At 42.2% G+C, this 27212-nt stretch overlaps 1 protein-coding gene across 3 annotated transcripts in view; it reads left to right on the forward strand.

Moving 5' to 3' along the window:
• ADPRHL1 (ADP-ribosylhydrolase like 1) overlaps window positions 1–25594 on the forward strand; it is a 49069-nt gene extending 23475 nt beyond the window's left edge. Inside the window, exons 6-8 of one of the 3 annotated variants that reach the window (XM_066620389.1) lie at window positions 4817–4949; window positions 7822–7975; window positions 16638–25594. In XM_066620389.1, the coding sequence (XP_066476486.1) occupies window positions 4817–4949; window positions 7822–7975; window positions 16638–20670 (4320 nt within the window). In that variant the 3' untranslated portion in view covers window positions 20671–25594. Of the gene's footprint in view, window positions 1–4816; window positions 4950–7821; window positions 9411–16637 lie in introns of those variants that run through there. The other 2 variants (XM_066620390.1, XM_066620391.1) reach the window with 2 other exon arrangements.
• Window positions 25595–27212: the final 1618 nt, after the last annotated feature.

Here is a 27212-nt window from a genome sequence, read left to right on the forward strand (position 1 = left end):
ATGCTATACTCCTTCTATTTTCTTATCCTTATATAAATGCTATGTGTTGCACTTCTGCATGTCAATGACTCACTGTGATGCCTATGACGTTTGAAAGCTGCTCACAGGGGGTGCATGGAGATTCTTCTTTCCAGCACTGATCTCTGTCTGTAATGTGTGAAATTGTGACTCTGATATGGAGGCTCTCCGTAAGATCAGGGTGATTTGCCTGGGAAGTGGCCTTCCTTCCTTAGCAGCATTCCAGAATAGGTTGTAACAGTGGCATAGCTAAGGGGGTGCAGGGGGTAGCAGTTGCACCGGGCATCAAGCTTTATGAGGGCAATAAGCTGAGCTTGACACTAGTGACCAAAATTGTGAAAATCTTGGTATGTATGAATAATACCATCATGTTATATATCACTGGAAAGGTAATTTTATGCTGAATGCAATTAAACAAACTGCATTGAAATATCTTCATTATATCAAAAGTTATGGATAATTAACCAAAAAATTAAAACACAACTGCCTTATGGAACAAAAGTGGATTTTCGTAACACAAAACTGACCTATGAAACTGATTGTTCTGAGAGGCAATGACATGTTATTGACATGTTGCAATGACATGTTATCATGATACAACATGAAACCAATAAGATGTTAATATGAGCCAGCTCTCATTTCCATGTATCATAATACAATTACCCCTGCTAACTGGGTAAAAAGACACTTTTTCAAGTGGTGCCCCCCTTATATTTAGCAACCGGAGAATAACCATCCCTCTTTAACCCTGCACAGTGTCTCTGACCAAAAAGGGGCATACTTTTTATTTACTTAATGAAATTTGATTTTGTCTTTGGGGGGGGGGGGGCTACAAATCTTCTTTGACCCCAGGTAGCAGATAGATGTGTTAGCTATACCACTGGCTGAAGGAAGGCAGCAGAGCAAGTGGGTGGCGAGCTGCTGGGGGGAGGAGATGAGTTCCTTCCAAGTTTCACTTTTTAAAAGCCTGGGCATGATGTCACTTCCTGTTGTGACATCACTTCTGGGGCAACATTTTGAGCTTGGCACCAGGCTACATGATCATTAGCTATGCCACTGGGTTGTAATGTACATGATCATTCTGAGACCCACCCTGAATAGATTGCATCTGAGTAACCAGAAAAAACCCCACTAAATAGTATGCAAATAGCACAATGCATCACTATGACCCAGTTCAGAAATAATACTAAATTTAAATACGAAATTACATAGATTAGCATTATGAGAACATGATTCAGGTAAGCCTCAGGCTCATGTGCTCCCTTGTCCCTTCCACCTTTCTGTGCAACTAAAAAGCTCCTGCTTCTGCTTTGTAATAAACCCCAGAAGAAAATGGGGAAAACCATCCAAATACAAGCAACTCTGTCTTATTCAAATCATACAGCCCTAAGTATATAAGTACATGTAGGATTTAAGTAGGATGTAAGTAAGTACATCCTACTTAAATCCCCATGCAGTAAAGAAGTGTTTCTGGCATGGCTTCCACTGCATCCCACAGGGGATTTGGGGCAACTGGAGGTCTCGTTAGGGTAAGGAGACATTTGTCCCTTTGTATCAGGGTAAGCCCTAGCAGCTGCTGTGGGGCAACCTGGACATGTTCCAGCAATGTCGCTGGCACAAGTCCACTTTGCTTTGTGTGGATGGATCAAGCCTGGGAAGGGGTTTTGATTCGGCATGCACCACCACCACTGAACCCCCCCTCCTGGGCCCAATTTGCCCATCCGCGCCCATCTCCTCCCCGCCCTGTTCCACCACCTGTACTGGATTTACCTGCTCCGGCAGGCCTCCTGATGTCTGCTGGCATGCATGGGAAGGTTCTGGCCTTCCTGCTAGTGTGCTGGATACTAGCACTAATGCAAAGTGCTTTATGGCAGCTTTGTGGCAGCCTACACCAGTGGAACGCATGCTCCGCTGGTGCTAGCACTAGCTAGGATTGAGTTGAAAATTAGTTAACAACCCAAGAAAGAAAAGGGTGAACATACAAGCTTGAGGCGTTCACAATCTGTTCTTCTAATGCTAAAAAATTGATCATTACAGGTATATCTGAACTGGACCGATACTGATCTGCCTGTTCGGCTATCTATATTTTGATACTTGTGAAGATACAACATAACAGAAGCTATTACAAAAACTCTTAGCATTTCAAGATACAAAATAACTCAAAGTAGATATAGGTGTCATGAATTCTAGTCTATTCCAAATGGCTATAGATGTTAGGAAGCTCCATTTGCTTATTATTCCGTTTTTTCATGTACTCAGGTGTACTCATATTTATTGAGCACAGTGAACACCTCCTCCATTTGAGCACTTCCTCCATTTTTGTGTTCCCTGTTTTGCTTTTTATGCTGTGAAGATTACTGCTGTTTGAAATGTTGACCAATTGTGGAATCTCATGAGCAAAGGGCAAAATAGACAGTTGTGTGCTTGACATAACATATATTCATGTAGGAAATGGCTGTGTGTGTAAAAAAAAAACCCATCAAACTACAGCAGATAAAGGAGTCCAAGTCCAATCTACTATCTTCTGGATCACACTGTCTCTCTCTTTATTTTTCCACCTCTTTGCAGAATGTGTTCAGCGATCAGTGAATGAAATAAAAAGGTTTGTCAAGAAGAAGAAAAATGGTAACATGGCTGAGGGACCTTGTGGTTTTCCACATTTTAAAAATAAGAACCAACTAAAATGTCACAATGTAATGAGCAACCTTGTGAATTCTTCAAAATAGCATCTTAGCTGAGATGCTTAAGCACAAAATAATAAGAGGGGGAGAAAAAAGAGTGGGCATGATGGAAAGGCCCAAAGTCTGCAGTTGGTATGATTGCTGGGACTCTTCCCCACCCACCTTTGTAGCTCCAAGTTTGGGAGAGAAGTTGCACTTGCTCATCACCCTCACCATGGCAAGGGTAGCAACTGGGAATGTGGAAGCTGCCCTGTGTTTACAGACTGTTACGAACTGCAGAGTTTAGGGCTTTATCATTATATTTCAGGGGCACTGAATAGTCATTCTGTACCTGGAAGGTTACTCTATCCTTTAATGGTGCTTGATATATGAAAACAAAGAGGAGTTCATGAAATTGTGAGAAGTGCAGAGAAAGTCAGTAGAAGGAAATTGTTCTCTTTGAACAGTAGAGAACTCAGAGCAGGTCAAGGCCCTTGATTTTCAGGACCCCAACACCTTGTGTTTTCAGGTGTACCTCTAAGATATTCAAAGTAGATGCTTAAAACTACATGTTGTTAATGTAAGGAATACATGTTTGAATCAAATGTGTGTATCACATAGGCACACTCGCCAGGTAGCCAAGACTGAATACACTTGATAAAACCTAGGTTTGCTCTTGCATGATATGTGAAATGGCTCTCATTCAGGATGCATGCTGTATAGAATCAAGAGCACAATCCCATATGAGTCCATGCAGAAGCAAGTCCCATTGTGTTCAGAGGGGCTTACTCCCATGAAAGTGGGCATAAGACTGCAGCCTCATTTTCACAAAGGAGTGCAGTGATGGTCCCTCAGACAGATCCTTTTAAAAGGATTAGACACACTTGTGAAGGTTTGTCATGCAATCTAGAAGTAGAATTCTGAGGCGGTTTACCTCTGGCTAGCCTAGACGCCTTTAAAAGGGGATTGGACAAGTTTCTGGAGGAAAAATCTATTATGGGGTACAAGCCATGATGTGTATGTGCAACCTCCTGATTTTAGAAATGGGTTATGTCAGAAGGCCAGATGCAAGGGAGGGCACCAGGATGAGGTCTCTTGTTATCTGGTGTGCTCCCTGGGGCATTTGGTGGGCCGCTGTGAGATACAGGAAGCTGGACTAGATGGGTCTATGGCCTGATCCAGTGGGGCTGTTCTTATGTTCTTATGTTCTTATCATCAGGCCCACCTTTCTCTTCTCCCTCCCCCACACCTTGCTGTTTGCTTTACATCCAATCTGAAGAGCAATTCTGGCGATCTTGAATGTTTGCTCACATTAGTAGGCAACCTTCAGTCTCGAAAGACTATGGTATCGCGCTCTGAATGGTGGTTCTGGAACAGCGTCTAGTGTGGCTGAAAAGGCCGATTCGGGAGCGACAATCCCTTCCACACTGTTTGCTCACAACATTGAAACATTTTAGTTGGTCATAAGAAAGGTATTGCCCTATTTTGGTTTTTTTCCCAGTGGACCAACACAGCTACCTATGATTCTTGTACATTTCTGCATACAACTAAGAACAAAAGTTGCCATCTTGAAAACCGTTAGATATGTTTCAAATGACAAAACCAGAGAGGCAATGGAGGCAAATGGAATCCTCACTTGACAAAAGATGAGACTCTTGACAAGAAAAAAAGGTTGTCTAATAGCTCTCATTGCCTGGTCCCCTAAAAGCCAAGAAAAAGTGTTTCTACCTGTGCTATTACAAATAATGAAAAAAATATTAAGACAAGGCAAAAGTTGAAAGCATCCACATAAAAATCTGTGAGCCAATCCTATCAAGAGCCAATCCTATCCAGGTTTCCAGCACTGATGCAGCTGCAATGCTGTCCCTTATTTTGGGAAACAAACACTCCCTTATTTTGAGGCTTCCATGACTGCCTCCCACCACAGGATGCAGCAATGCCCCATTGGGCTGCATCAGTGCTGAAAAGTTGGAAGAACTGGACCCAAAATATATAAGCACAAACTGCTTCAGACCTGATTCTGTGCCAAACTGTTTAGAGACAGAGTAACACAAAATTTGCAAGACGAACACTAATGCATGCATGGTTCTGGTTTCTCATCAAAGTCACATAGCTGAGCTTGTTGACTGTTCATTCAGACTTATAGGCGATGGAGTTCTGAAGGTCGTGGTGGAAGGAGAGGTCATGATGCTCCCATGATTGCATATGATGCTCTCTTGGGATGTGGCGGTGATTGGACTGAACTTTGCAACCGAGCAATGTTCCATGGTGGTGAGTAATCATATCACACAGAATGTTGGTTTCTGGCAGTCATAACAGCAAGGAATGTGTAGGCCCTAGAGCATTTGCCTTTCTGACTCATTAATTCACCTCATTTGAAGTATGACATCTTTTAAACCAATTGGCATCTAAAGCTCTTGATGTGCCTTCCAAAAAGCAACTAATGAAGCTATACAACAGTGACTTGTTGGGAAAAACTTCGCCTAATTATTCTGTATGTTGTGCTGCCATTAACAGGCACAGAGCCTTGCTTCTTAAAAGAAGTGGCAGCCTTAAGATCACCAGGAAAATAAGCCACAGGTACTATGAAGTAGTTAATATCCACACACACACAAAAGCATGGCCTACTTCTGTAAAGAGCAGCTAATTTTAGTAGGAACATTTTAGCAGAAAGAGAGGGCAAAGGAATGGCCACCAAGTTCCACTGCCACTACCACAGCCTCACTCTCCACACATTATTTTGCCTCTGGGCAGTTGTGGACCTGGCCCTTGTGCTGCCCCGGGACCCAGGACCATAACACGCCACCCCCTTGCAACATGCTGGCCTCCCAGAGAGGAGATTCACCTTTGTTCTGCAGCCTCTTACAATGTCCCTAGGCACTCCAAAAGTCTTCTGAGGCCTCCAAGCACCCTTTAACAGTACTTCCGGTTTTCTGATGAAAACCGGAAGTACTGTTTAATGGTGCTCCAGAGGCCGCAGAAGGCTTTCAGAGCACCCAGGAACTCAGCCCAGGGCCTCCCTGGCCTGCAGAACAGCTCCAGAGGATGGGCGGTGTGGCACCACTGCTCCCACAGGGCCCAGAGGCATGGCACCTGAGACTTTTGCCCCCTCCCCAACACCCCCAGGACCACCCCTGCCTATGGGTGGTCAACTAAAAGGCCAACTTGAGCTGAATTTGGCCCTGGCCCCCAATTGCCGATCCCTATTCTATGTGTTTCACTCAATATGCTTTTCAGCAAGGTAGCATCTATGTAATAACATAAAATGTGTGTAAATGCTTTCCTGTTTCACTGCCTCTGTAGTATCTAAGACAGTGATATTACTTGCTCTTATAGCCGGAAGAATGTTCCTTTTCAAACCCTTCCTGCATGGTTTATTATGCTGCTTCAGTAGGTGCTCAAAAGAATTATCATAAGTTAACAATTTCCATCTTTTGTTTTGAAAAAAATATGTAGATTTTTCCTGTTTGTCCAATTTCACAGGTGCACAGACTTCCTCATTTGTGAGCAAAGCTATAAAACTGATGCCATTCTACCTCAGAAAATTCTAATCATACATTTGTTGTTTTATTTATTTTCTCCATAAATATTGAAAGCAAACATTTAGTGACAGCTAGTGATATGGAGAACAGATTGTTAGTAATACAGAGCACCTTTTCTTTGCAGCTAATTCAGGGGACTTAAGCTTAAGATAATGAATGTATGATGATATGTCTGTCCAAAGTTGCAAGATGTCATTTAGTGGACTTTGTTTTCAAAGTTGTTATGTAGTTTACAGACTGTTCTGGAAGCACTAGAGCAGGGTTCAAGGAAAGCTCTCTTGCTTCTCAAATGCTGAACTTCCAGGAATGTGGAACCTTGTCCATAGTGACTTTTGGCAAGACCTTGAGGACAGAGATCCTATTTAACAAACTGGTGAAAATGTTAGTACTCTGGTTCCAAAGTCTTCTTTGGGGCATGTCACAAATACAGTGGAAACTCCTGCAGCCATTATTCCTTGAGTTGACACTTTTCTCTAGTGCTGCAGTCCTTTGTTCAGTTACTTTTATAGAGCAGCCAGAGGATGTAATTTCTGAACTGTTAATTTCTAGTGTTTTCTTTGTTCTCTTCCCACATGTTTCAGACCTGGTTTGTGACTGTTTTAATAGCACTGTTTAAAAAAAGAAAAATAAGAATTCAAGGAAATCAGCAAGACTGCCCAACACACACACACAATTCAGAGAGAGGATATACTTATTCAAGGGGCAATTAAAAGGGCCCAATTCTGTACTATCCCAATGCCAGCGCTTGCTGCTGTAAACATGCTGTAAAGCATGTTTACGGCATCTGGGAGAACAACGAGCACCAGTGTTGGGCCCAGCACTTGGAAGCCAATGCTGGGGCAGCACCTATGGTATGGTGCACCACCAGGCGATGGTGTGGGGTGTCTGGGTGGAAGGGGAGGCATTCTTGGGTGGGCAAGGCAAGGGGAAGAACCAGGGCAGGAGGGGGGTAGGACTGGTGGAGCCCTGCTCTGTCAGACTCTATGCTCCCTGGTGGGCTGAAAAGCCTGACATAGAACTTCTCCAGTCTGCACCAGCAAAATGGCCAGCGCAGACTGGAGGAGACCCATTTCAGTCGCTGCACCCTTACTCAGAGGAAGAGGACAAAAGTCTCCTTCCCCCAAAGAGACCTCCAGCAGTCCTGGTGGGGCCACTGGATAAAGCAATCACCATTTTGACACCACTGAACCTGGCTGCACTACCATCATTAGGATTGGGTTATAATCCCCCCAACCAGAATCAACAGAATGAATTAAAACAGGCTGAACCTAGAAGCAACAGACTTGTATTTGAGGTTATCAGGGAACTTTTCTGAATGAAGCTTACTCCTGAGTAAATATTACAGAAGGCTATTTGCAGTGGGGATAACATTGGTTCTTGGCCATGCCAGTCAATACACTGCTATATTATCATTGTACATAGAATCTGACTTTTAATCCTGCATCCACCTAATTGCAGAAAAGCAATGCCTTAGCAACACTAAAAGGCTCTAGCATTGATGCATCTCCATCTCTTGTGAACAAAGAATGTACACTGTTTCACTGACCAAATGAAAGGCACTTTACTGAACTTGGGTGCTCCGTTGTGCTTGATTTTCACAGGTGAAAGTGCAGCCACTGGAACTATTGCTGGCTGCTTGTATGGATTGCTTTATGGTCTCAACAAGGTTCCTAAAGGCTTGTACCAGGATTTGGAACAAAGGGAGAGGCTAGAACACTTGGGAGAAAAAATTTTCCGACTATCTTCAGAGGAAAAGTAAAGATGTTTTGCCATTTTCTTTCCTTTTTTATCATGTCCTGTAGAAACAACAAAAAAAAACAACTCCTATCTTCAAACCCTAAATATATTTCCAACTATTAAGCAAGAGGCTTAATTCCACTGAAGCCCCACTGTGTTTAAGATGATGGTTTTGGGTGGCAATCTTTGATTCCCATAAGCTCCATTCAGATGTTCATCTCCACGTGGAGACAAATGCATGACATCTGCTGGGAGTGCACTGGTGGCACACACACTTAGCTCCACTTCCACCTTCCCTATGATCAGCATTTGTTTGAAGCAACAAATGCTGAGCAAGAGTGAGCCATTTTCCCATGATTGCCATGCACAGGCTGGCAATTATGGGGGAGGGGATCTCTCTCCATATTCAGTGTTTGTCATTAATTGTGCATTTCCAGGAAGCCCTCGTACATTCATCTCCATGGGGACATAAACTTTTCAATAGGGCTTTATTCTGAAATAATCCTATTGAAGTTAGTAGGGTTACTCCACAGTAAGTGGCTTGATGACTTAGCCTAAGGCCACACATTACATTTCTTAAAGGAACAACTTGACTTTTTAAAGTGTGCTGTACACCTAAAGTGTTATGTGTACATGAGAGAAATAAGTGCTTGGAAACATGTACATCATACAGGTACATTAGTTCAAAACTAGGATTGGCTGTAGCTCCCTGTGAAGTATATCCAGGGTAGTAAACCTGCTACATGTGGAAAGACTTGAAAGAATATTTTTGCAGGTGGAGTTATAAAATGCAGTGTAGATGTAGAACAGTAAAATTAGCTCTATGGATATATTTAAACATTATTGACATTCAGTATTTTAAAATGTTTTTTAGTATTAATCCTGAACGTAAACCGCTGACCTTCTTTTGAATTGGCAAAAAACAAGCACTTTTCCCCAAGAATTGTTCATTACAAAACTTTGCCTCACTTTAGTGTCATATCATCCTATGGCACCAGTATTCTCATGTACACAAATAATTATGCAAATAATTTCCATGCAAAACTAATGTGGATTGCATACTTATTTAAGACAAACTAATGTTTTTACCCTTCTAAGGAGTGTTTCTGAGATTCTAATGTTTATCTGCAATTTTTCCAATGCACTTTCTGTTTCCTCTTCAACTCCTTAATCATAACTTCTTTGCAACACCACCTAACTCACAGATTTGTTTAGTGTACATCCTTTGTCAAAACTGCATAATTACCCAAAAGAAAAAAGTCAATACTAGGAATCATCCAAGGTATGGTAGAACACAACTAAAGAAATATAGAAAAACACAAATCTACAAATATTCCTAATTTAGCCTTCCTATATACTTTTTGTGGGGTTTTTTTTTAATTATAGACAAACTTTTTAATCATTTGATTGGCTAAAGTTCTTGTAAATAAATTGATCTTATGCCTCTTCATAAGCATCATTCGTTATTTTACACCGCGCTTATTGCATGTTACTGTGTCATTGCTGGAATTCTTGCTTGGCGTTGTCAGCAGTGCTCAAATTATGGAAGAAAATGTTGGGGAACCCATAAGCCCCATTTCAGCCAAATGATCTTCTTATGGCCTGTTATTAATGGTGGCAAGGGGACTGTCACAAAAGTTAAAGTGGCCAACTCCCCTTTGCTCCCCCCGCTATCATTTGAGCACAGTTTGTCAGGAAATCAGACTCCTTGCACATACTTGGTTCAATGCACCTTGAAGCAGAGATAGAAAGGAGAAGCAACAGCAGTAGAGTCATTGCACAGAGTGGCCTGGCCTTTGCTTCCTGCCTTACTTGCACCAGGCTCAGAATGCTGCCTGCCCAGCACTGATATGGAAAGCGAATGGGAAGCTTTATGTTCCAGAGGGGCAGCCATATTTATCTGAAGCAGCAAGAACAACAGAGAGTCCTGTGGCACCTTAAGGACTACATATATAAATGTCTTACGCTGCAATCCTATCTGCAATTTCTTGAGAGTAAGCTCCATTTATTATAATAGGACTTACGCCTGAGTAGACAGGCATAGGATTGGGCCCTGAATCTTTAAGGTGCCACAGGACTCTTTCGAAAGCTTAAGTGACTCTGTACAGTACATTCCATGCATGAAGCTACTTGCATCCCGCAACCTACCCAGATCCTAGTACTTCACTGCTCTGTGTTCTTCATTGGTCTCACTTCCTTCACTGCCTCCTGGAAATATTAAGGGTTTTGCAAATCAGAGTTAGCTTTTTGAATGTAAATGTAATCATATATGTATACTGCTGATTTAGCTTTTTACTTCATTTAAACACACGCTTAATGCCAAACTACACATTACGCTAAATGTCCCGTTTACTATCATATCGGTTTTTAAAATGTTAAGAACCAACCTACCCAGGATTGCAACCATGATGCATAGTGTACCACTGCAGTTTCAACAAACATGATGCCCCCAAGGCTACTATTGTACAAGGAAAGGAAGCTTCCTACTCCATTCTCCCTTCCCTAGTTTCTGTAACAAATAAGACTCCAGTTCCCTTTTATAGTTATTTTGTTATTTCTTATTTCACATTTTTATACTGCCCTTCCTTAGCAGCTCAGAGTGGTGTACATAATTCCTCCCCTCCTTTTGTCCTCACAACAACCCTGTGAGGTAGGTGAGGCTGAGAGTGACTGGCCCAAGGTTACCCAGGAAGCTTCATGGCTGAGCAAGGATTTGAAGCTGGATTTTCCAGCTCTGACTTTTATCTTTTTAGATTTAAAAAAAATTAAAAAGAAAAAGTTAAACTGCTGTTGCCCTGGTGACCACTGGATGCTTGTTCTCAGTAGGTTTCTATTGCTATGAAGGCTGCATTTGTTTAGGTAAATCCCAAACTACGTTTTCTAGGCTTTGGAGGATTCTTGCAAATGATTCTAATGCCTTGACATGTATTCTGTAGAAATGGGTCACCTGCATGATTTTGTTCCTGCCAAACCCAAGAACTCTGACACTTGGGACACATACCTAAGTAACATGGGAATCAGTACACATTTCCTTCCCCTGCAGCTCCGGGAACATAAGAGCCTATAGGAGATCAGATGGGAAGCATGGCTGCCAAGATTATTGTTCACATCAGCAGTGTCTCTCCCAGGAAGTGGGCAATGCTGGTGGGGGAAATAATGTATCAGCATCCTCAAATCCTCCCACATGACCTTGGGTTCCTGTGTTACTGACCAAGCATTGAAAGGAGTTCCCATGTTGCTGAAGTAATTCAGGAATAGGCTCTGTGGAAGCCGGCCCACAGTTTATGAGTTCTTTGTGTACAAGCCAAATCCTTTACTCCTGCCAGCAACAGAAAATAAAATTAGGCACTAGACTTAGAGCACTTGTTAAAAGATCTCTTGAATGTGCCTTTTGGTGAACAGTGGGGTGGAGGAGAATGCAGTGTTTAAACCAACCAGAGAAGTAGAGAAGTAGAGTAAAAAAAGAAAAACAAATATTTTCCCTACATTACTTTATGTAAATTTAGAAAAGCATTGCACTTCTTGTATCAGCTGAAGTGTTGGCATTTCCTTTCCCATTAGAAGATTTCTATACTCTTAAAGGGCAAATTTTAAAATCATTTGGGACACTTAATCGTCTTCCTTGAAGTCATGCTTCTGTAATGGGAGAAGAACCCAATGGTGGCATGGTTTAGAGATGAGCACCAGTAAAAATAAATGCAACGCTCAAAACAGTGACTTCATCCATTCTTTCACATGTGCATCATGGCACTACTTCAGAGAAGCGGTGCTTTTAAAAAAAAGTATAAACACATGTGCTGTCATGGAGGGAAATATCCTTGTCCTATAATGAGCTTGAATTACTTATTATATCCTGGTGCCTCTTGTATTTAATGCTAGTCAAATGTCAAGCTTTTTTTTTCTTTATTGAATATTGTGAAGGGCACAAACAGAGCAAGTTATGTGTGTTCAATGTTTATCTGTGTGTAAAGCTCTGAGGACTAGATTCTGCCATCTTTATTTACAGACAGAGGGCATCATTTAGGGAGGACAGGGAGACAGGCTGCTACATGATACTGTTCTTCAAGAGTACCAATATTTCTGGTTAAGTGGTATAAAGATAAATGCTGTTAAAATTCACCTCTTTTTGCAGTTTTTAAACTCGAGTGTATCCAAGAAGCAGGCCATTGGCTTTTGCTCTGAATATAATCTTCTGCCCTCCTTGTTCTGAATTTTTATGCCCTTCCAGGTGCGATCTTAGCCCAAATGCTACTTTAGGTGGGGTGCAAAGCTGCTGCCACTCCCCTCACAGCTGCAAGCCACCATCCCTGCTGAACCCCCTTCAAATAAAGGAGATGGAAAGGGAGGGGAAGCCCCCTTCCTTTCCTTTCCTTTCATGACAGCAGCAGCAGCCTTCTCCAGAAGTGCTGGAGGCAGAAGGAGGAAAAAGAGTGCCATAGGTGCATCTGTCACCTCTTCCCCCTTTCTCTGCTTGTTTGGTGGCAGCCAATTGGGCAGAGAGAGGAGGGGCATGGCAATTCCGCCACTTACCTCCCCTTCTGCACTATGTCCTAGCTTGTCCTATGCAGGCATTCTTTAAAATTAACACAAGGAGTGGAGCAGACTACGCTCTTCCTGTTCATTCTGAAGAATGCCTGGTGGCAGACAAGCAAGGAGATGGCGCAGAATGGGAGGTAAGGGGCAGGATTTCCCTGCCCTGCCTCTTTCTCCCCACATGGCTGCAGCTGAGTAGGCAGACAGAAAAAGGAGGAGGTGGTGCTGGAGGAGGAGATGGCGACAAAGACACATGCAGCACTTTTACCCTTATTCCTCCAGCACTGTTCAAGGGAGAATGTCTTCTCACTTGCACTCAGCAAGCAGGATCAACACATTGACCAGAGTGGCACCATCAGCAGCAGAATGGAGGAGGGTGGCGGACAGGTTGCCCATCAGTTTGCTGCTCCCTTCCAAGGTACCCCTCAACATGACGCTTTCATGTTGTGTTATGTGCAGGCTGATCCTGTGGCCTTCTCACCCTCAGAACTGAAATGGCACCCTGGGTTTACAAGAAATGGCCACTAACAACACTAGTTTTGCCAAAAAGTCACCTCTAATATTACACTTGATATAATTCTACCTCAACGAGAAGCAAACAGTTGACTTAACAGTGATCCAGATGGCAGAATTTACCTTAATCTAGTAGTTTGTGTCGATCTTTGAAATCCAAATTCTTTATATGGTCTGGGCTTATTATTGCTATGTGGTACAGATGAAATCTTGAGTTACTGGAGTCAAACATTATATTTGCATTCACCAGAGCCAGGATTTCATCCAAAGTTACTTGCTGCCTTGCTTCTGCTCGTATATGAAGAGGTATAAAAACTTAATACTGTGTTGGTATGCACCCTGAATCCCATTCACATACTACCATGAATTAACTTCTCAAGTTTTTTTATGGTGCTAGAAAGTTGAAACCTCTAGTGTGTTTTTCCTTCAGGCTGTTGTCTACTGCTGTTGACTTCACTCTTTATTTAAGTAACTGCTCCTCAGCAGTTAAAGCATTTCCTAAAGCCTTAGCTGCCTGCAGGCCTAATTCTTTAAACTGAAGTAGACTTATAGTCATAACAGACCTCCAACTCCATGTTAACAACCAAAAAGAGAGAGAAGTTAATTGGTATTGCCATCTTTTATCTCTGGCTCTCAGGACTCATTTCTTCACAAAAGAGATTTTAAGAGAACGTTTCCCTCACATTTTGACAGAAAATCAGATTAGACTTGGACTTAGCACTGAATGGGATATATGACTCTGGAAGATTCTCTCTCTCTCTCTCCTTTGACTGTTGTAGCCTTTCAAACTTTGCTAGTTCCTTATCAGGCATTTGTACCAATAAAGCAGAGCCTGGGGCCAAAGAATGATAGGCTAACTTCACATGTGGAAGGAAACTTTGAATTTGTGTCCCCCAAACAGTAATCCCTTATGCCAGTGATTCCCACACTTTTTAGAGGCCTAATAGGCTGCAGCCTGATTTATAAATGCCAAGGGGTGAGACAATATTGGGGATTGAGCAGCACTGCTCCCCCCCCCCCCCGTAGCAGCTTGTTTAACCCTTGATGCACATAGCCTTATCTGCCCTCTCAGCTTTGTGAGCCAACAAGAATTGGGTCACACCCCACTGGTGAGATTTATTTAATTATATATGTAAAGTATTTTTATTCCTCCTTTCTCTTCTGAGCACTGAGAAGGTGCTCAAGGTGGCTAGAAGTCAATTTAAATAATCAAAAGGCAATATAAAAATACATAAAACATCAGAAAGGGATAAAAAAGGGGAAAAAATCCATCCAATTTTACACAATAATAGTTGCAGATTGAATATACAGTTGGCCCACATCTTTTGTGAAGATTATGTTCTGAGGCTGAAGCATAAAGCCAAAATTGCTCATAGTTGAAACTCCCTTAATGTCAACTAATATGTATTGTCTCCTTAAGAACTAAAAGCACAGTATGAGAGAGAGACAGGAGGACCTAGCAAACAGCAGCTTCATTCTCCTGTTTCAGACTTGCTTCAGGGCATAAACAGATTAAGTGGAATGGCTGCTGGAGTTGCCTTCACTATTTGAAGTATTTTCTCTATTTTTTGGGGGGAGGCCCAAGCACAGCACGTATACTTGAAGTTGTGCGAGTCAGTCATGCATTAAATGTAGGCCAAAAGTGTGTGTATGTAAGGGGGCAGCACAAACACAAGCACACACACATTTGAGAAACACTTCCACAATTTATTCTGAGGTGCACCAGGGCCAAGGGAGGGGATCATGGGCCTCAGCACTACTTGGAAGTGGCTTCCTGGAGTGTCAGAGACTACCCTGTAGCCAGCACAGTTTGTGGCACTAAAGTAAGGAACACTTATTAAAAATTATTTTTTAAAAACTGTTTTTTATCATGGACCCCAGTATCCTTGGATCTTGGTATTAGTGGCAGGTCTGGAAACAGATCCCTTGTGGATACTGAGGGACTACTGTATGTGAGGTGCCGTCATAAGGAGGGCCCTCTCACTTGTCATCACATGCCACACTTCTGCTGGAGGTGAGACATGAAGGAATGCTTCTTCAGAAGACCTCAATGGATGTGTGATTTCATACAGGGGTTGTTAGTACTTTAGGTACTCTGGTCCTAAGCAATTTAGAACTTTAACTGTAACAACCAGCAACTTGAATTGCACCCATAAATGGACCAGCAGCTCATGTAATTAATGCAGCGGGAGCAATGTAAACATACTGCCTGGCACCAGACAAGAATTGTGTTTGTGTGTGGTGCATTTGGCACCAATTTTAGTTTTCAATTATTTTCAAATATAACTCTGTATACCGCATGTTACAGTAGTCTTATTATGATGTAACCAATGCATGGGTAACCATAGTCAGGTCTGACTGAGACATTAAAGCAGTGGTTCTCAAACTGGGGTATTGCAATGCCCCAGCCTAAGGACCTCTGCCCGCTCAAGGGGTAGAGGAAGGCAGCAACATGATTCCCAGGTGGTGCCGCTGCAGGGGGAGGGAGGACTTTTTTTTTTAACCTAAATTACCTGCTGCCAGGGTCTGGGGGGTGCAGGGAGCCCCATGGAACCCTCTACAGAAGTGTTTCTCAAACGTTTCGCACCAGAACCCACTTTTTAGGATGAGAATCTGTCAGGATCCACCAGAAGTGACATTAGCAAGCAGGAAAATTTTTGACAATCTTAGGCTGCAATCCCACCCATGCTTGCCCAGGAGTAAGCCCCATTGACTATAATTGTTAAAAGCATATACATAGTAGCCTGTTGATAGTACAGATTTGTCACATTTTCCCAAATACAGTCATATACCATGAAAGCATCAAGCCTAATACATTAAAAATAAAATATTGAAAAGTATAGGGACCCACCTGAAATTGTCTCGCAACCCACCTTATGGGTCCTGACCTGTGGGTTTGAGAAACACTGCTCTACAGGGCTCCCCATGGCTTGCAGAAAGTGAAAATAGTGATTGCAACCCACTTCCGGGTTGCAATCATGAAACCAGAAGTGGTCATGATTGCTATTTTCACTTCCTACAAGCCTCGAGGAGCCCTACAGAGGGCTCTGCGAGGCTCCCCACATCCCCCAGACCCTAGCAGCAGGTAAGGCAAGCTTTAAAAAAAACACCACCTGCCCCACAGTGGTACAATCCTGAGGATTGTGTTGCTGCCTTTTCCCCCACCTCCACACAAATTTACCTCAGGAGTTTTACTCCCAAGAAGTTTGAGAAACCCTGCAGTAAAGGATATTGGCACATCTGCTTAAGCCAGGGAAAAGTGCCCTGAACCACAGCTGCTGCCTGGGTATCTAGGAGTAGTGCTGAATCCAGGAGCACATCAAAACTGGGAACTTGGGCCTTGAAGAGAAGTGCAGCTTCATCCAAAGTAGACTGAAAATCCACACAGGAGATGATGGGTCACCTGACTTAATATCCCCTCTGTCTTATTTGGATTTAATTTCAGCATGTTAGCATTCATCCAGCCCCAGTCAATGATTCAGGGGTTCTGCCCCACCACCACAGAATGCAGCAGATGCCTCAACTGCATTGCTGTCAGTGCTGGAAAGTTGGAAGGCTTTTTCCCTAAGAGATCTTTTAAAATGCTGATGGCTTCCCCTCTTCCCAAATAAAGCATTAATTTTCTTTTATGCAGCAGAAACAAAGTTACAGAATTGTGCAGAGATAAGGTGCTGATTGATCCTCTGGCACTGAAAAAGAAGCTCAGTAAGATGTCGACAGAATTAGGTGCCTTTGCTGTCCTCAGCAGCCTCCTGCTTTACCTGACAGACCTCGTATCCAGCCACCCACAGTCTCTGAATAACAAGACAAAGTGGCTAGAAAACATAGAAAAGAAGGTAAACCTGAGGCGTGAACGTCAACGTATGAAAGGTGGTATTCGACCCACGAAGTTCCAACTTCTGCAGTCGAGGTTCATGAACAACAACCGTGAGCCTTACAGAAAGAAGGCAAGAGAGGTTGGCAAGCTAGTTATTAAAGAAAAGCTGTCTGCCAACCAAAATGGTCTGAGCTCCATTGTAAGCAAGTTAGAGAGAAGGTCTTTAGCAGAAGAAAGCCCCTCCAAAACAGCCCAAGAGAAAGTCAAATGGGTTGGCTCGTGTGGGAAAAATACGGTTAAAAACATTCTGAAGAAATTTATAGCTGCAGAAGAAAAAGAACTGAAGGAGAGGCAGCAGCCACCTCCCCAAAAGAAAACACTCACCAATAACCTGCCTAAAAGAATCAACAAGAACTCTATCTTGTCGATACTGAAAGAGAAGTTTGAGCAAACAAGCAATATCTGCTCAGCTATTGAGGTGAAAGCTTTGTTGCCATGCACAGGGGAGAAAAAAAGCAAGAAGTTTCCAGGAAAAAAAGCCATTCGCCAAGCACAAATCAGGGAGCTGCAGGCAGACTTGAGGACAAGCACACATTTCAATAGCCCTCAGCCTCAACAAGTGGTATGTACCACTGCCCCCACACCTAAATTCTGTGTTGCTACTGAAATTAGTCATCCTTGGAGTTGGGCAACAAATGCCAAATGTACCACTCAGCTTGCTGATTATAATACTGAAGCAGTGGGAACAAAGAGCTCTCAGAAAACACAACACACTTGGCCTGGTGGGAATAGAACACCAGAGGGCACAGCACATGAAGGACAACAGAAAGGACAGTTACAAAACAAGCAGGGTGAAATGCCCAAGGTTGAGACTGATGGCAAGGATACCGTTGAGAATAATGTGACTCCTGGAAGCCCAGGTACTAAGCTGGGCAGCTTTCCACCTTCAAGTGAAAATCACTCCTTTGAAGGCTGCATTCCTACCTTGTCTAAAGACAGCTTGGACCACAAAAAGAATGTCATGCCACCAGTGGGCAATGTGTTTTCCAGCTACGGGAAGAAAAATGCAGCAGAAATTATCAGTAAAGAACACTTATCTACTACCTGCCCCCCTCGCAGTCCAACTGAAAAACCTAGTGCACACAGTTGCCAAGAAACAAAGAGGGGTGAGATTCCTGGCATACCAGAGGTTATGTGCAGGCCAAGGGAGACAGAAATAGAATTAGCAGAGCCCATAAGAGATCCTCCTTTTGCCAGCCAAAAATCTTTCCCAGAAGAGAAATTGGTGGAAAATATCCCACCATTCTGCACTCCTATAGCTCAGGCGTCACGTAACATAGCACCTCCAGGCAATGATGACCTGCAATCAAATGTGGAACCACCAGCTGTTGACAAAATGTCTCCACTAAAGTCAAGTCCGGAAGATGCACAGGATTCTGGGCGCACATTTTCTGATGCTGTTCAATACAAAGAAAAACTGCCTCAGAAACAAGAAACATTTCCTAACTCTACCAAACACAATCCCACAAATACATTAAAGCAAAAAGAACGAAGGTCAGTGAGAAGTCAAGACAAACCACGTGATGGTCAGGTGGAAAGTGAGCTTTTGCCCCAGAAGCTGCACAGCCAACCAAGCAACAAGGATATCTCTAATCCAAGCATTTCAAAACGCACGATGAGCCAAGAAAACCAAGCCCCCTTTTCAAATCCTAGTAAGAAAGAGAAAACAAATAATATAGAAGCAAAAAAGTGCTATGATGAGTTTGAAAAACATCTCTTTCCTGTGTCTAGCAATTTAGTTATATCCAGCTGTGCTACAGCAATAGAAAATACTGACAAATGCCAATCAGGCTCAGTTAATGAAATCCCAAATCCTGAGCATGAGCATGAGACTGAAATGAACCATTTGGATACCTCTCAGATGCTCGCAGAAGAAGTCATTAACCATGAACGCCACAATTTGGAAGAAAATTCTAGGCCTGCTGCTGAAAAGTGTCATTCACCCTCACTGGACCATTCAGAAAAGTCTGTGAAAAACACCACAGAAGTCAACAGCCCTTGCTGTGGTGCTGGAAAATTCCAAAAACCATCATCACTTAAGTCAACAAAGAAAGAAAGATGTATGAAAGAAGGCAAGGTGGCTGTTCCTAATTCAGAGAAATGCCACTTGCCTTCTCCAAATGAACTGCTAAAGCCCAGAGGAACACCTGGAGGAGACAACAAGTGTACACACAACTTACAATCACACAATGATGTAAACAACGGTGAAAATAATGCTACAGAAGACAAGGGTGCTAGCCACCAGGCAGAGGAGCACCAGCAGCCCTCAGTAAAAGAGTTATGGAAGCATGAACGGATTACTGCAGGAATTACGAGCCCCTTAAGCAGCATGAAGAAACACCAAATGCCCTTGATAAATGAACCCGGGAGGCAAGAGAGTCAGAAAGTGGCAGCAGAAGAAAAGTCTCAGAAAAGACATTTACCTTCCCAGAATGAAAGGTTGATGCAGAAATGCAACAGTGCTGCAGGGAAAGGGAAAGGACAGAAAGCAGCTGCACAGCCTGCAATGCCATCAGCTGTGAATAGAAGGGAGCAAGAAGACAAAAGGACAGGAGAAAAGCGTCCGACAACGGAAAGTAAGAAGATGGTGCTCAGCTCCAAGGTGGCCCAGAAATCAATCAGAAACAACCTTGCAAAGGATGGCAATGGCAAAACAACAGAAAACATCACCCCTCAGATGCTGCAGGAAACCCCATCAAAGAACAAAGCAAACAGCCCAGGAATTTTACATTCCCCAGGCAATTCAAGATACCAAAAAATATCGGGTGCTCCAGCAAAACAGGGCGTCATGAAAGCTGGAGATGAAAACAATGGGAAAGACCAGCTGTCCTCACGTAAGGAACCAGTGAGACAGGATAATAATGGTGAGGGGAAAAATGCTCAGGATCCCCTCAAGAAGGGCCAAATGTCATCACCTAGTGATAAGGTTCAGTCTGAAAGGGAAACGGGGAAGAAGCAAGATAGCAACAGTAATTCCGGACAAAACCAGTTACCTGTAAAAAATGAACTTCCAAGGAGTAAACAGAATAGCGCAAAAGAAATAAACACGTTGTCTAACTTTAAGAAAGATCAAAAACCATCATCAAAAGAACTGAAAACTGAGCAAACAAATCCTGCTGTGGAGAAGTCAGGGAAAATATACTTACATGACTCTGGAAAGCCTGTGGGTATCCCTAAGGATGAGAAACAGGCTCCAGGGAATTACCCTTTACCCTTGCCAGAAGTGAAATTGGAAAGTCTTCATAATATTGGAGGGCCAGAGAAACAGCGGCAGCAGCATCCGCAGCTATCAAAAGCTTATGTCAAGCCCAAGCCTGGTATAAGAGATGAAAAGCATACACGTGGTCATTCTGAGGGGCATCACCTGCCCTCCTCAGATGCAATGGAAATGCCTGGAAAGAAGGTTGCAGAAAGTAAGGGCTCCTTGGATAAGTTCGACAAATGCAGAGCTCCAGTGTCAAACCACGACAGGCCATTATGGAAGAAGAAAGACAAGTATAAGACCGAGGCACAGCCCAAGTTGTGCTCCTCAAACAAGGCCCATCCTGCAGAACAGAAAAGTACACAGCATAGTGCCCGCAAGTACCAAATTCTGTCATCGCGTGACACTTCAGGACCTGGAAGTGAAGAGGTTCAAAAATCTGGGGCTGGCGGGATAAATGAGAACAAAGCTAGATCAGTAAACTTGGAAAAATACATAGCAGAGAGCTACAGTGAAGAGCTTATAGTACATACCTCTTTTAAGCCAATTGTGATTCGAGCAGTTGATACAATTAAGCTCGATAACTAACAACACTTGGATGACTGATATAGAAACCTGCATCTATAATCCTTCAACCACTGTTTCACTGTAAAGTACTAAAGGGTGACATTGAAATCGTGCTGAAATTGTTGCCTGCAGTTCCAGATTTTAAATCTGGTGGTGTTAAAATGAGTGTCATCCGAAACCTTAAGTATACTGCATGTTATCAAAGAATAACCATAAGTCTATAATTCAGCTGCAGGAAATCTTAAATCTAATAAATATGGGAACAATGAATTCAAAGGCCTAATCTAGACACAGTCCAGAAAATGGTGGTAGAATGTTGAGGTGATGTAGAATGAGGTGATGTAGAATGTAGAATGGACTGCACCATTTCAAGTGGCAAGGGAGGAAAAATAATACTTTAAAATGCTTCCTTATGTCAAAAATTCCCTAAAAATATAGCAGGAAGAGAGCAGGTCTGGAATCTTGCACTCTGATGGGTTCACTTTCTCATTGCAAAAAGACTGATTTTTGCACAAGGATGGTTTCTAAAGTAGTGTCCTTCACTTGTAGTAAGAAGCAATAGAAGCATCATTCTGTGAACTCAGATGGCTTTTTGGAAAGCAAACAAATTAATGGAGGTTACATCTATAAAGAGATGTTAGTCATGATGGTTAAATGGAATTTCTGTGAGCAGAGGCAGAATACCTTGGAGTATCACATGATGTATATAGGCAACATGTTCATGCTTTTCCCAGAGGTAACCCACTACTGGAAATGGAAGACTGGATGAGATGGATTTGGGACAAGATCACGCAGGGCAGTTTTATGTTCTTAAAAGTTCTTAATTTGGGTTGCATCATGACCAAAGTGTCCATCTCTGACAAAAATCCCCCACTGCAGATTGTTGAAGTTAAGGTGAGAATGCCACATCTTTTTATTTTCTCATTCTCATCAAATGGTAAAATGAATCTTGCAGGAATGGCTTTGTACAATGTCACACAATTTGTACAATTGCATGGTCACTTGAATACTTACAATATATATGCATTGCTAGTGTTTTTGAATTGCTTTCAAAAGCAAGATGTGAAAATATTGATACTTTCGTGCAGAAAAAAGTAAAACAAAGACATGAATACAGGTAAAAGAGTGTATGGCAAGTTATTGAATATCATAATCCTGAACAGTTTTTTCATATTGTAACAAAAACACAAAGGAGTTACTTATATCAGGTATAAAATGGTTATGGTTGGGCCTTTTACTTTAGAAAAAACTCAACAATGCAAATAACAAGAATCTTATTGTATAGAATGGCAGTCTCCAAATCACGGCCCACTGCATGCAGAAAAAGTCGTCCAGGTGTAGTATTTTCTGTTCCACACTTGCCTTTCTTCTTGCTCGATTGTCCCAGAGACTTGCTCCAGGCAGCCGCTGACCCTGGGGAAATAGGGGTGCAGAGGCATTTGGGGCAACAGGCCTTGGAAGTGGTTGCCCAGCGCGACACTCTGGGATGATCGAGTGAGAAGAAAGGCAGCTGCAGTGAAGAAGCACCACATGCGGAAGGCTTTTTCTGCACACCAGATCTGATCCACGGGCCACGGTTTGGAGACAAAATCCTGAATAAGCATTTGTTATAAAAGACATTTTAGCATAGATGTTCTAGTAATATTGAGACAACTCTGATCAGTCTGCTGCAAAGGTAATTTGGCATTTTCCATGTGTTTAATAGTTTCCTATGTACAGATCTGTCATTTTGTTTCATCATCCTGTAGTGATAATTTTATTCGTTAAGATGCTGAATGTGATAAGCATAGAAATACCAACTCTTAAAATAGCCTGGAATTTTTGCAGACCTGGGACAGTGAAAAGAGAAGGAACTCACCACTCAGAACTGGAACTAAATTTCCTGAATTATGACCAGACTTCGGTGCCTCTTTCTGGGACAAAGGAAATAGAAGGGAACATATTTTTTGTCTCTTTGCCATGAGCTTTGTTGGCTAAAAGGAGAGTAAGGCTGACTTAGGAGCAGCCCAGTTTACCACAAGCAGTTCTGCAATGTGAACACATCAGGAGGATGTAAATCTAAAGTTTACACATTAAGGTCAAGATTACAGCAACAGAATTCTGCACTACGAAATGAAACTTGATGCTAATAAGCAACTCAAGTCTTTGAACTGTCCTCAAGGAAAGTGAGTTTCAGAATGCAAACCACTCTCTGTCTGAAGAGTGTCAGGCTTAAATAGAAGGTTAGAGAATGGTCATAACATTGAAATTTATTGCTCCAGCCTTTTAAAAAGTCAAACATTTGATATGCCCTCCACACATTTTTTTTATTACAGGGAAAACAGCACATTTCTTTTTTACCATTTATGATACTTCGCAGAATGGAGAAAAAAACCTACAATACCAGTTCATACCTGGGAGCGATGGAAGCTACAAATACAGTCCTAGTGTACATTCTATATATTATATAAACACTATATATATTCTACACTACTTACAACTATATAGTACATGATCCAGAAACAGTTCAGCACTATAGGTCTCCATTTAGAAACAGTTATGCATGTACTTAACTTCATGAAGGCTGCAACCCTATGTGCACTATCTGGAAGTAAGTCCCATTGAAATCAATGAGACTTACATCTGAGTAGTCCTACCTAGGATTGCACAGTGAAATTAATAGCAGGGATGGGCAACTCTACTCTTCAAACTCTGATTCTGAGTAGTTGCCAAACATGTTTCCCGGACTCCTGCAGACTTGAGACACATGTGTTCTGAAACCAAAAGTGACTTGGGAGTTTTTCTTGGGAACAAGTGGTTGCTGGGGTTCATAAGGAACTAATAGGAACTTTCTGCACTGCTGCACTCACTTGAAGAATAGCAGAGCTTTCATTTACAGATGGGATGGGAACATAAGGGGAGTGTTAAATGAGAACTCTGACACACACTGCCCCCAGTTCTGTTTTTTTCTGCGGAGCTGTGCCTGATTTATCAAAAAGACTCTGGCTTGAATCAGAGTCCCCAAAAGGCTCTGGAGAAGTCTCCAAGGCTGCCTATTAAGACTTGTTCACAAGTTGAATCAAAGGGGACAGAGACTCGGAACTCAACTTGAGTTTCGCCATGGTACTTGGCACATCCCTGATTAATAATGGGAGAAACTGTAGCTCAGTGGTAGAGCATATGCTTTGTATGCAGACTCTTTGTATCTAAGCTCAAGTATCCAGTGTCTCCAGTTAAAAAGATAAAGTAAGAGGTGATGGGGAAGTCCCTTCTGCAAGACCCTGGAAATCTGTTGTCCTTCACAACAGACAAATGGGCTCAGTATATGGCAGAAATTATCAAAAGACTCTAAAAGTGTGTAACATCAGCTGGATTGTTTCTGTATTTCTCATAAAGGAATGAGCTGAAGTAAAATATCAGTGTATATGTTAGAGGTGTTTCCAAAGAATAAAAGCACCAGCAGAATGTGTCCGTTTTTGCAATGCCTCTTTGGGTAAAGGTAGTGATGGTCCCGTGCAGCTTAAGAAAACTTTTTGCAGCATCTACCTTAAAGCACGATCTGAACGTTTATTCCCAAATGCATTGCACTAATTTCAACTTTCTTCCAGAAAAATTAGCCAACCGCCACAATACTATGTTATGCATAACCGCAAGATCCAACTGGACTTTCATTCTAGTAAACATTTTTAACAGTACAAAGGGGCTAGGCAGAGACTTGATCTAGAGCAGGGTTGCCCAAACCCCAGCCCTGAGGCCACTTGCAGCCCTCAAGGACTCCCAATCCAGCCCTCTGAGAGCCCACAATCTCCAATGAGCTCTCGCCCTCCGGAGACTTGCTGGAGCCCGTGCTGGCCTGATGAAACTGCTCTCAGTGTGACAGCCAACTGTTCAACCTCTCAGGTGAGCTGTGGAGCAAGGGTTCCCTCCACTGCTTGCTGTTTCATGTCTGTGATGCAGCAGCAGCAGCAAAGGAAAGGCTTGCTTGCTTTGTGCAAAGCAAAAAGCCTTTCATAAGCCTTGAGCTATTGCAAGACCTTCATTCAGTCATATAAGTTCCATCTCTAATGTATTCATTCATGTAAATTTATTCAAATTTGAAATGTAAATTAACTCTTTTTTCCCCCGGCCCCCGACACAGTGTCAGAGAGATGATGTGGCCCTCCTGCCAAAAAGTTTGGACACCCCTGATCTAGAGCCTTGCACATTTATCACGATTGTTACTTAATATTTATTCACCATCACTGGTATGCTAGGACAGTGATTTTGTTATATTGGCTGGGGCTTACTTTGGGGCAAGGGGACAAATGTCCCCTTACTTCGACTTTCAATCTGCAAAATTTCTCCTACAGAATGCAGCAGAAGCCACAACAACACTACTGCATCAGTGCATGAGAACTTAGGTAGGGTTGGGCTGCTCATCACTAGATATGGTATCCTCCAACCAGTTTCTCAAACATTCCCCACTAGTCACACTTTACAAGGCTATTTCCTAACTGACATGTCAGTATGAGTATTTTTGTATGAATATTATTTTTCACACAAGGAAGGTGTCTGCTGGAATAGATCAGCTTTCAATTGAAGGCAATGTCATTATGGCTCAACTTTGGCTGAAGGATGTTGGTAGCATGGCAGTAGTTTCAAAGCAGATTTTAAGGTTGACCTCACAGTAAGTATTGTATGAATTATAGTATATATCTGGATTCATGTCATACGTTTCATTTTTGTAGACTTTTCACAGAAGTTGCTGCACAGTTTTGAATGAGACAATGTGTATGACTTCTTTATACTTTCTACTTTGTCCTGAAACATGACAATTTATCTAATTTGTGTTTTTTTTTAAACATAACTTCTGTCTTGTATATGGCACTGTAAATATCCCTTATTGCTGTATATTGTTTTGTCTTTTGGAAATTTGTAGTGATTTATTTATTCTATTCTAACATTCTAAAATTTATTTATTTTAAAATGTATGGCCTTCCAGTGATTTGTGTATTCAAAAATGCATGGCCTTCCAGACACACCAAAAAAGAGTTCTCACAGGATTTATCTTTGATTATTCCAGTGCCCCAATGTGGAAGATATACACTCCCTGAACTGTATAATTAATTTTTCAAATTTTATCTTAATCCTATTTCTACATTCCTTTTTTTGCCCAGATTTGTCTTGTAATCAGGAAAACAACCAAAATTACCTAAGGCTCTATTTATTTGCATGTCCATGCCAAAAGGAATCCTACAGAACCCTGTTTTCCCTATTCCACTCATACCAATGAGAGTACAAAGTGATCATATTGAACACTTTAAGGATCCTTGTAGAGAATAGCAAACCAAAAGAATGTATGGAAGGAGGTAGTCTTTCAGAGAGCCTGGACCCAAATCATGGAGGGCCTTAAAGGTTAGAACTAGCACCTTAAACTGAGACTAGAAATGAATGGGCAGCCTTTGTAGCTGCTGAAGCAGTGGCCCAGCAGAGACATATTGTCTAGCCCACAGGTATCAAACTCATTTCATACAGAGGGACAAAGTTAGCATTCACGGTGCCTGCTGAGGGCCAGAAGTGACATCATTAAGCAGAAATAAGTACTTTGTTCTGACACAGACACTCATTAGCTGCACATAAAAGAAAACGTGCAAAACTTGTTCATATCATTAAGATATGAGAGAGCCCAATTATCATGCTGGGAGAGCCCAGTTATAATGGGAGGACCAGATAAACTGCTTCTGGGGGCCACATTTGGCCCATGGGCCTTATGTGTGACAACCCTGGTTGAGCCCCTGTAACCACCTGAGGGCTCAATCCTATCCAACTTTCCAGCACCGGTGTAGCCGTAATGCAGCCCTGAGGTAAGGGAACAAATGTTCCCATACATTGAGGAGGCCTCTGTGACTGCCTCCCCATCACTTGATGCAGTGCGCACCCCATTGGCATGGCTGCACTGGCACTGGAAAGCTGGATAGGATTGGGCACTTAGAAGGTAGCCCCACATAGTCAAGACAAAATATTTATTTCAACTACAAATGGCAGGCCTAGATGTAATGTTGAAAGTGCAACATTGAAAGAGATGTAATGTGGCAAAGTGCAATGCTGAAAGATTTGTAATGTTGAAAGTTTGAGAAATTTGGCAGTTTGGGGATTTCTATAATATCACAGTGATCATGACTCCTTGAGCATAAAGCTAAACCCTATATACATTATCCTGGGAGTCAGTCCCATTGAACATAATAGGATTTACTTCTGAGTAAATATGTATTGGACTACACTGCAAGTCTGTGTTCTGCTATCAGCTTGGTCTCTAGCTATTAAATACATATCTGAAACACATGGAATAGGACAGAAAGTGAGATATGATAAATGAAATTTCTGATTGTAGAGTCTGCCATCCAATATCTTTTAAACCCTATTCTTCTATGTACCATTGTATATGTACTGTTCTATAGTAGTGCTAAACAAACAACAACAACAACAACACAGGTATTTATATACCGCCTTTCTTGGTCGTCAGATTTCTCCTCAGACTTTATTCAAGGCGGTTTACATAGGCAGGCAACTTAAATCCCCGTAGGGATTTTTACAATTGAAAGAAG

The sequence above is a fragment of the Tiliqua scincoides genome, chromosome 3 (genome assembly GCF_035046505.1).
Source record: "Tiliqua scincoides isolate rTilSci1 chromosome 3, rTilSci1.hap2, whole genome shotgun sequence".
NCBI classification, from domain to species: Eukaryota; Metazoa; Chordata; class Lepidosauria; order Squamata; family Scincidae; genus Tiliqua; species Tiliqua scincoides.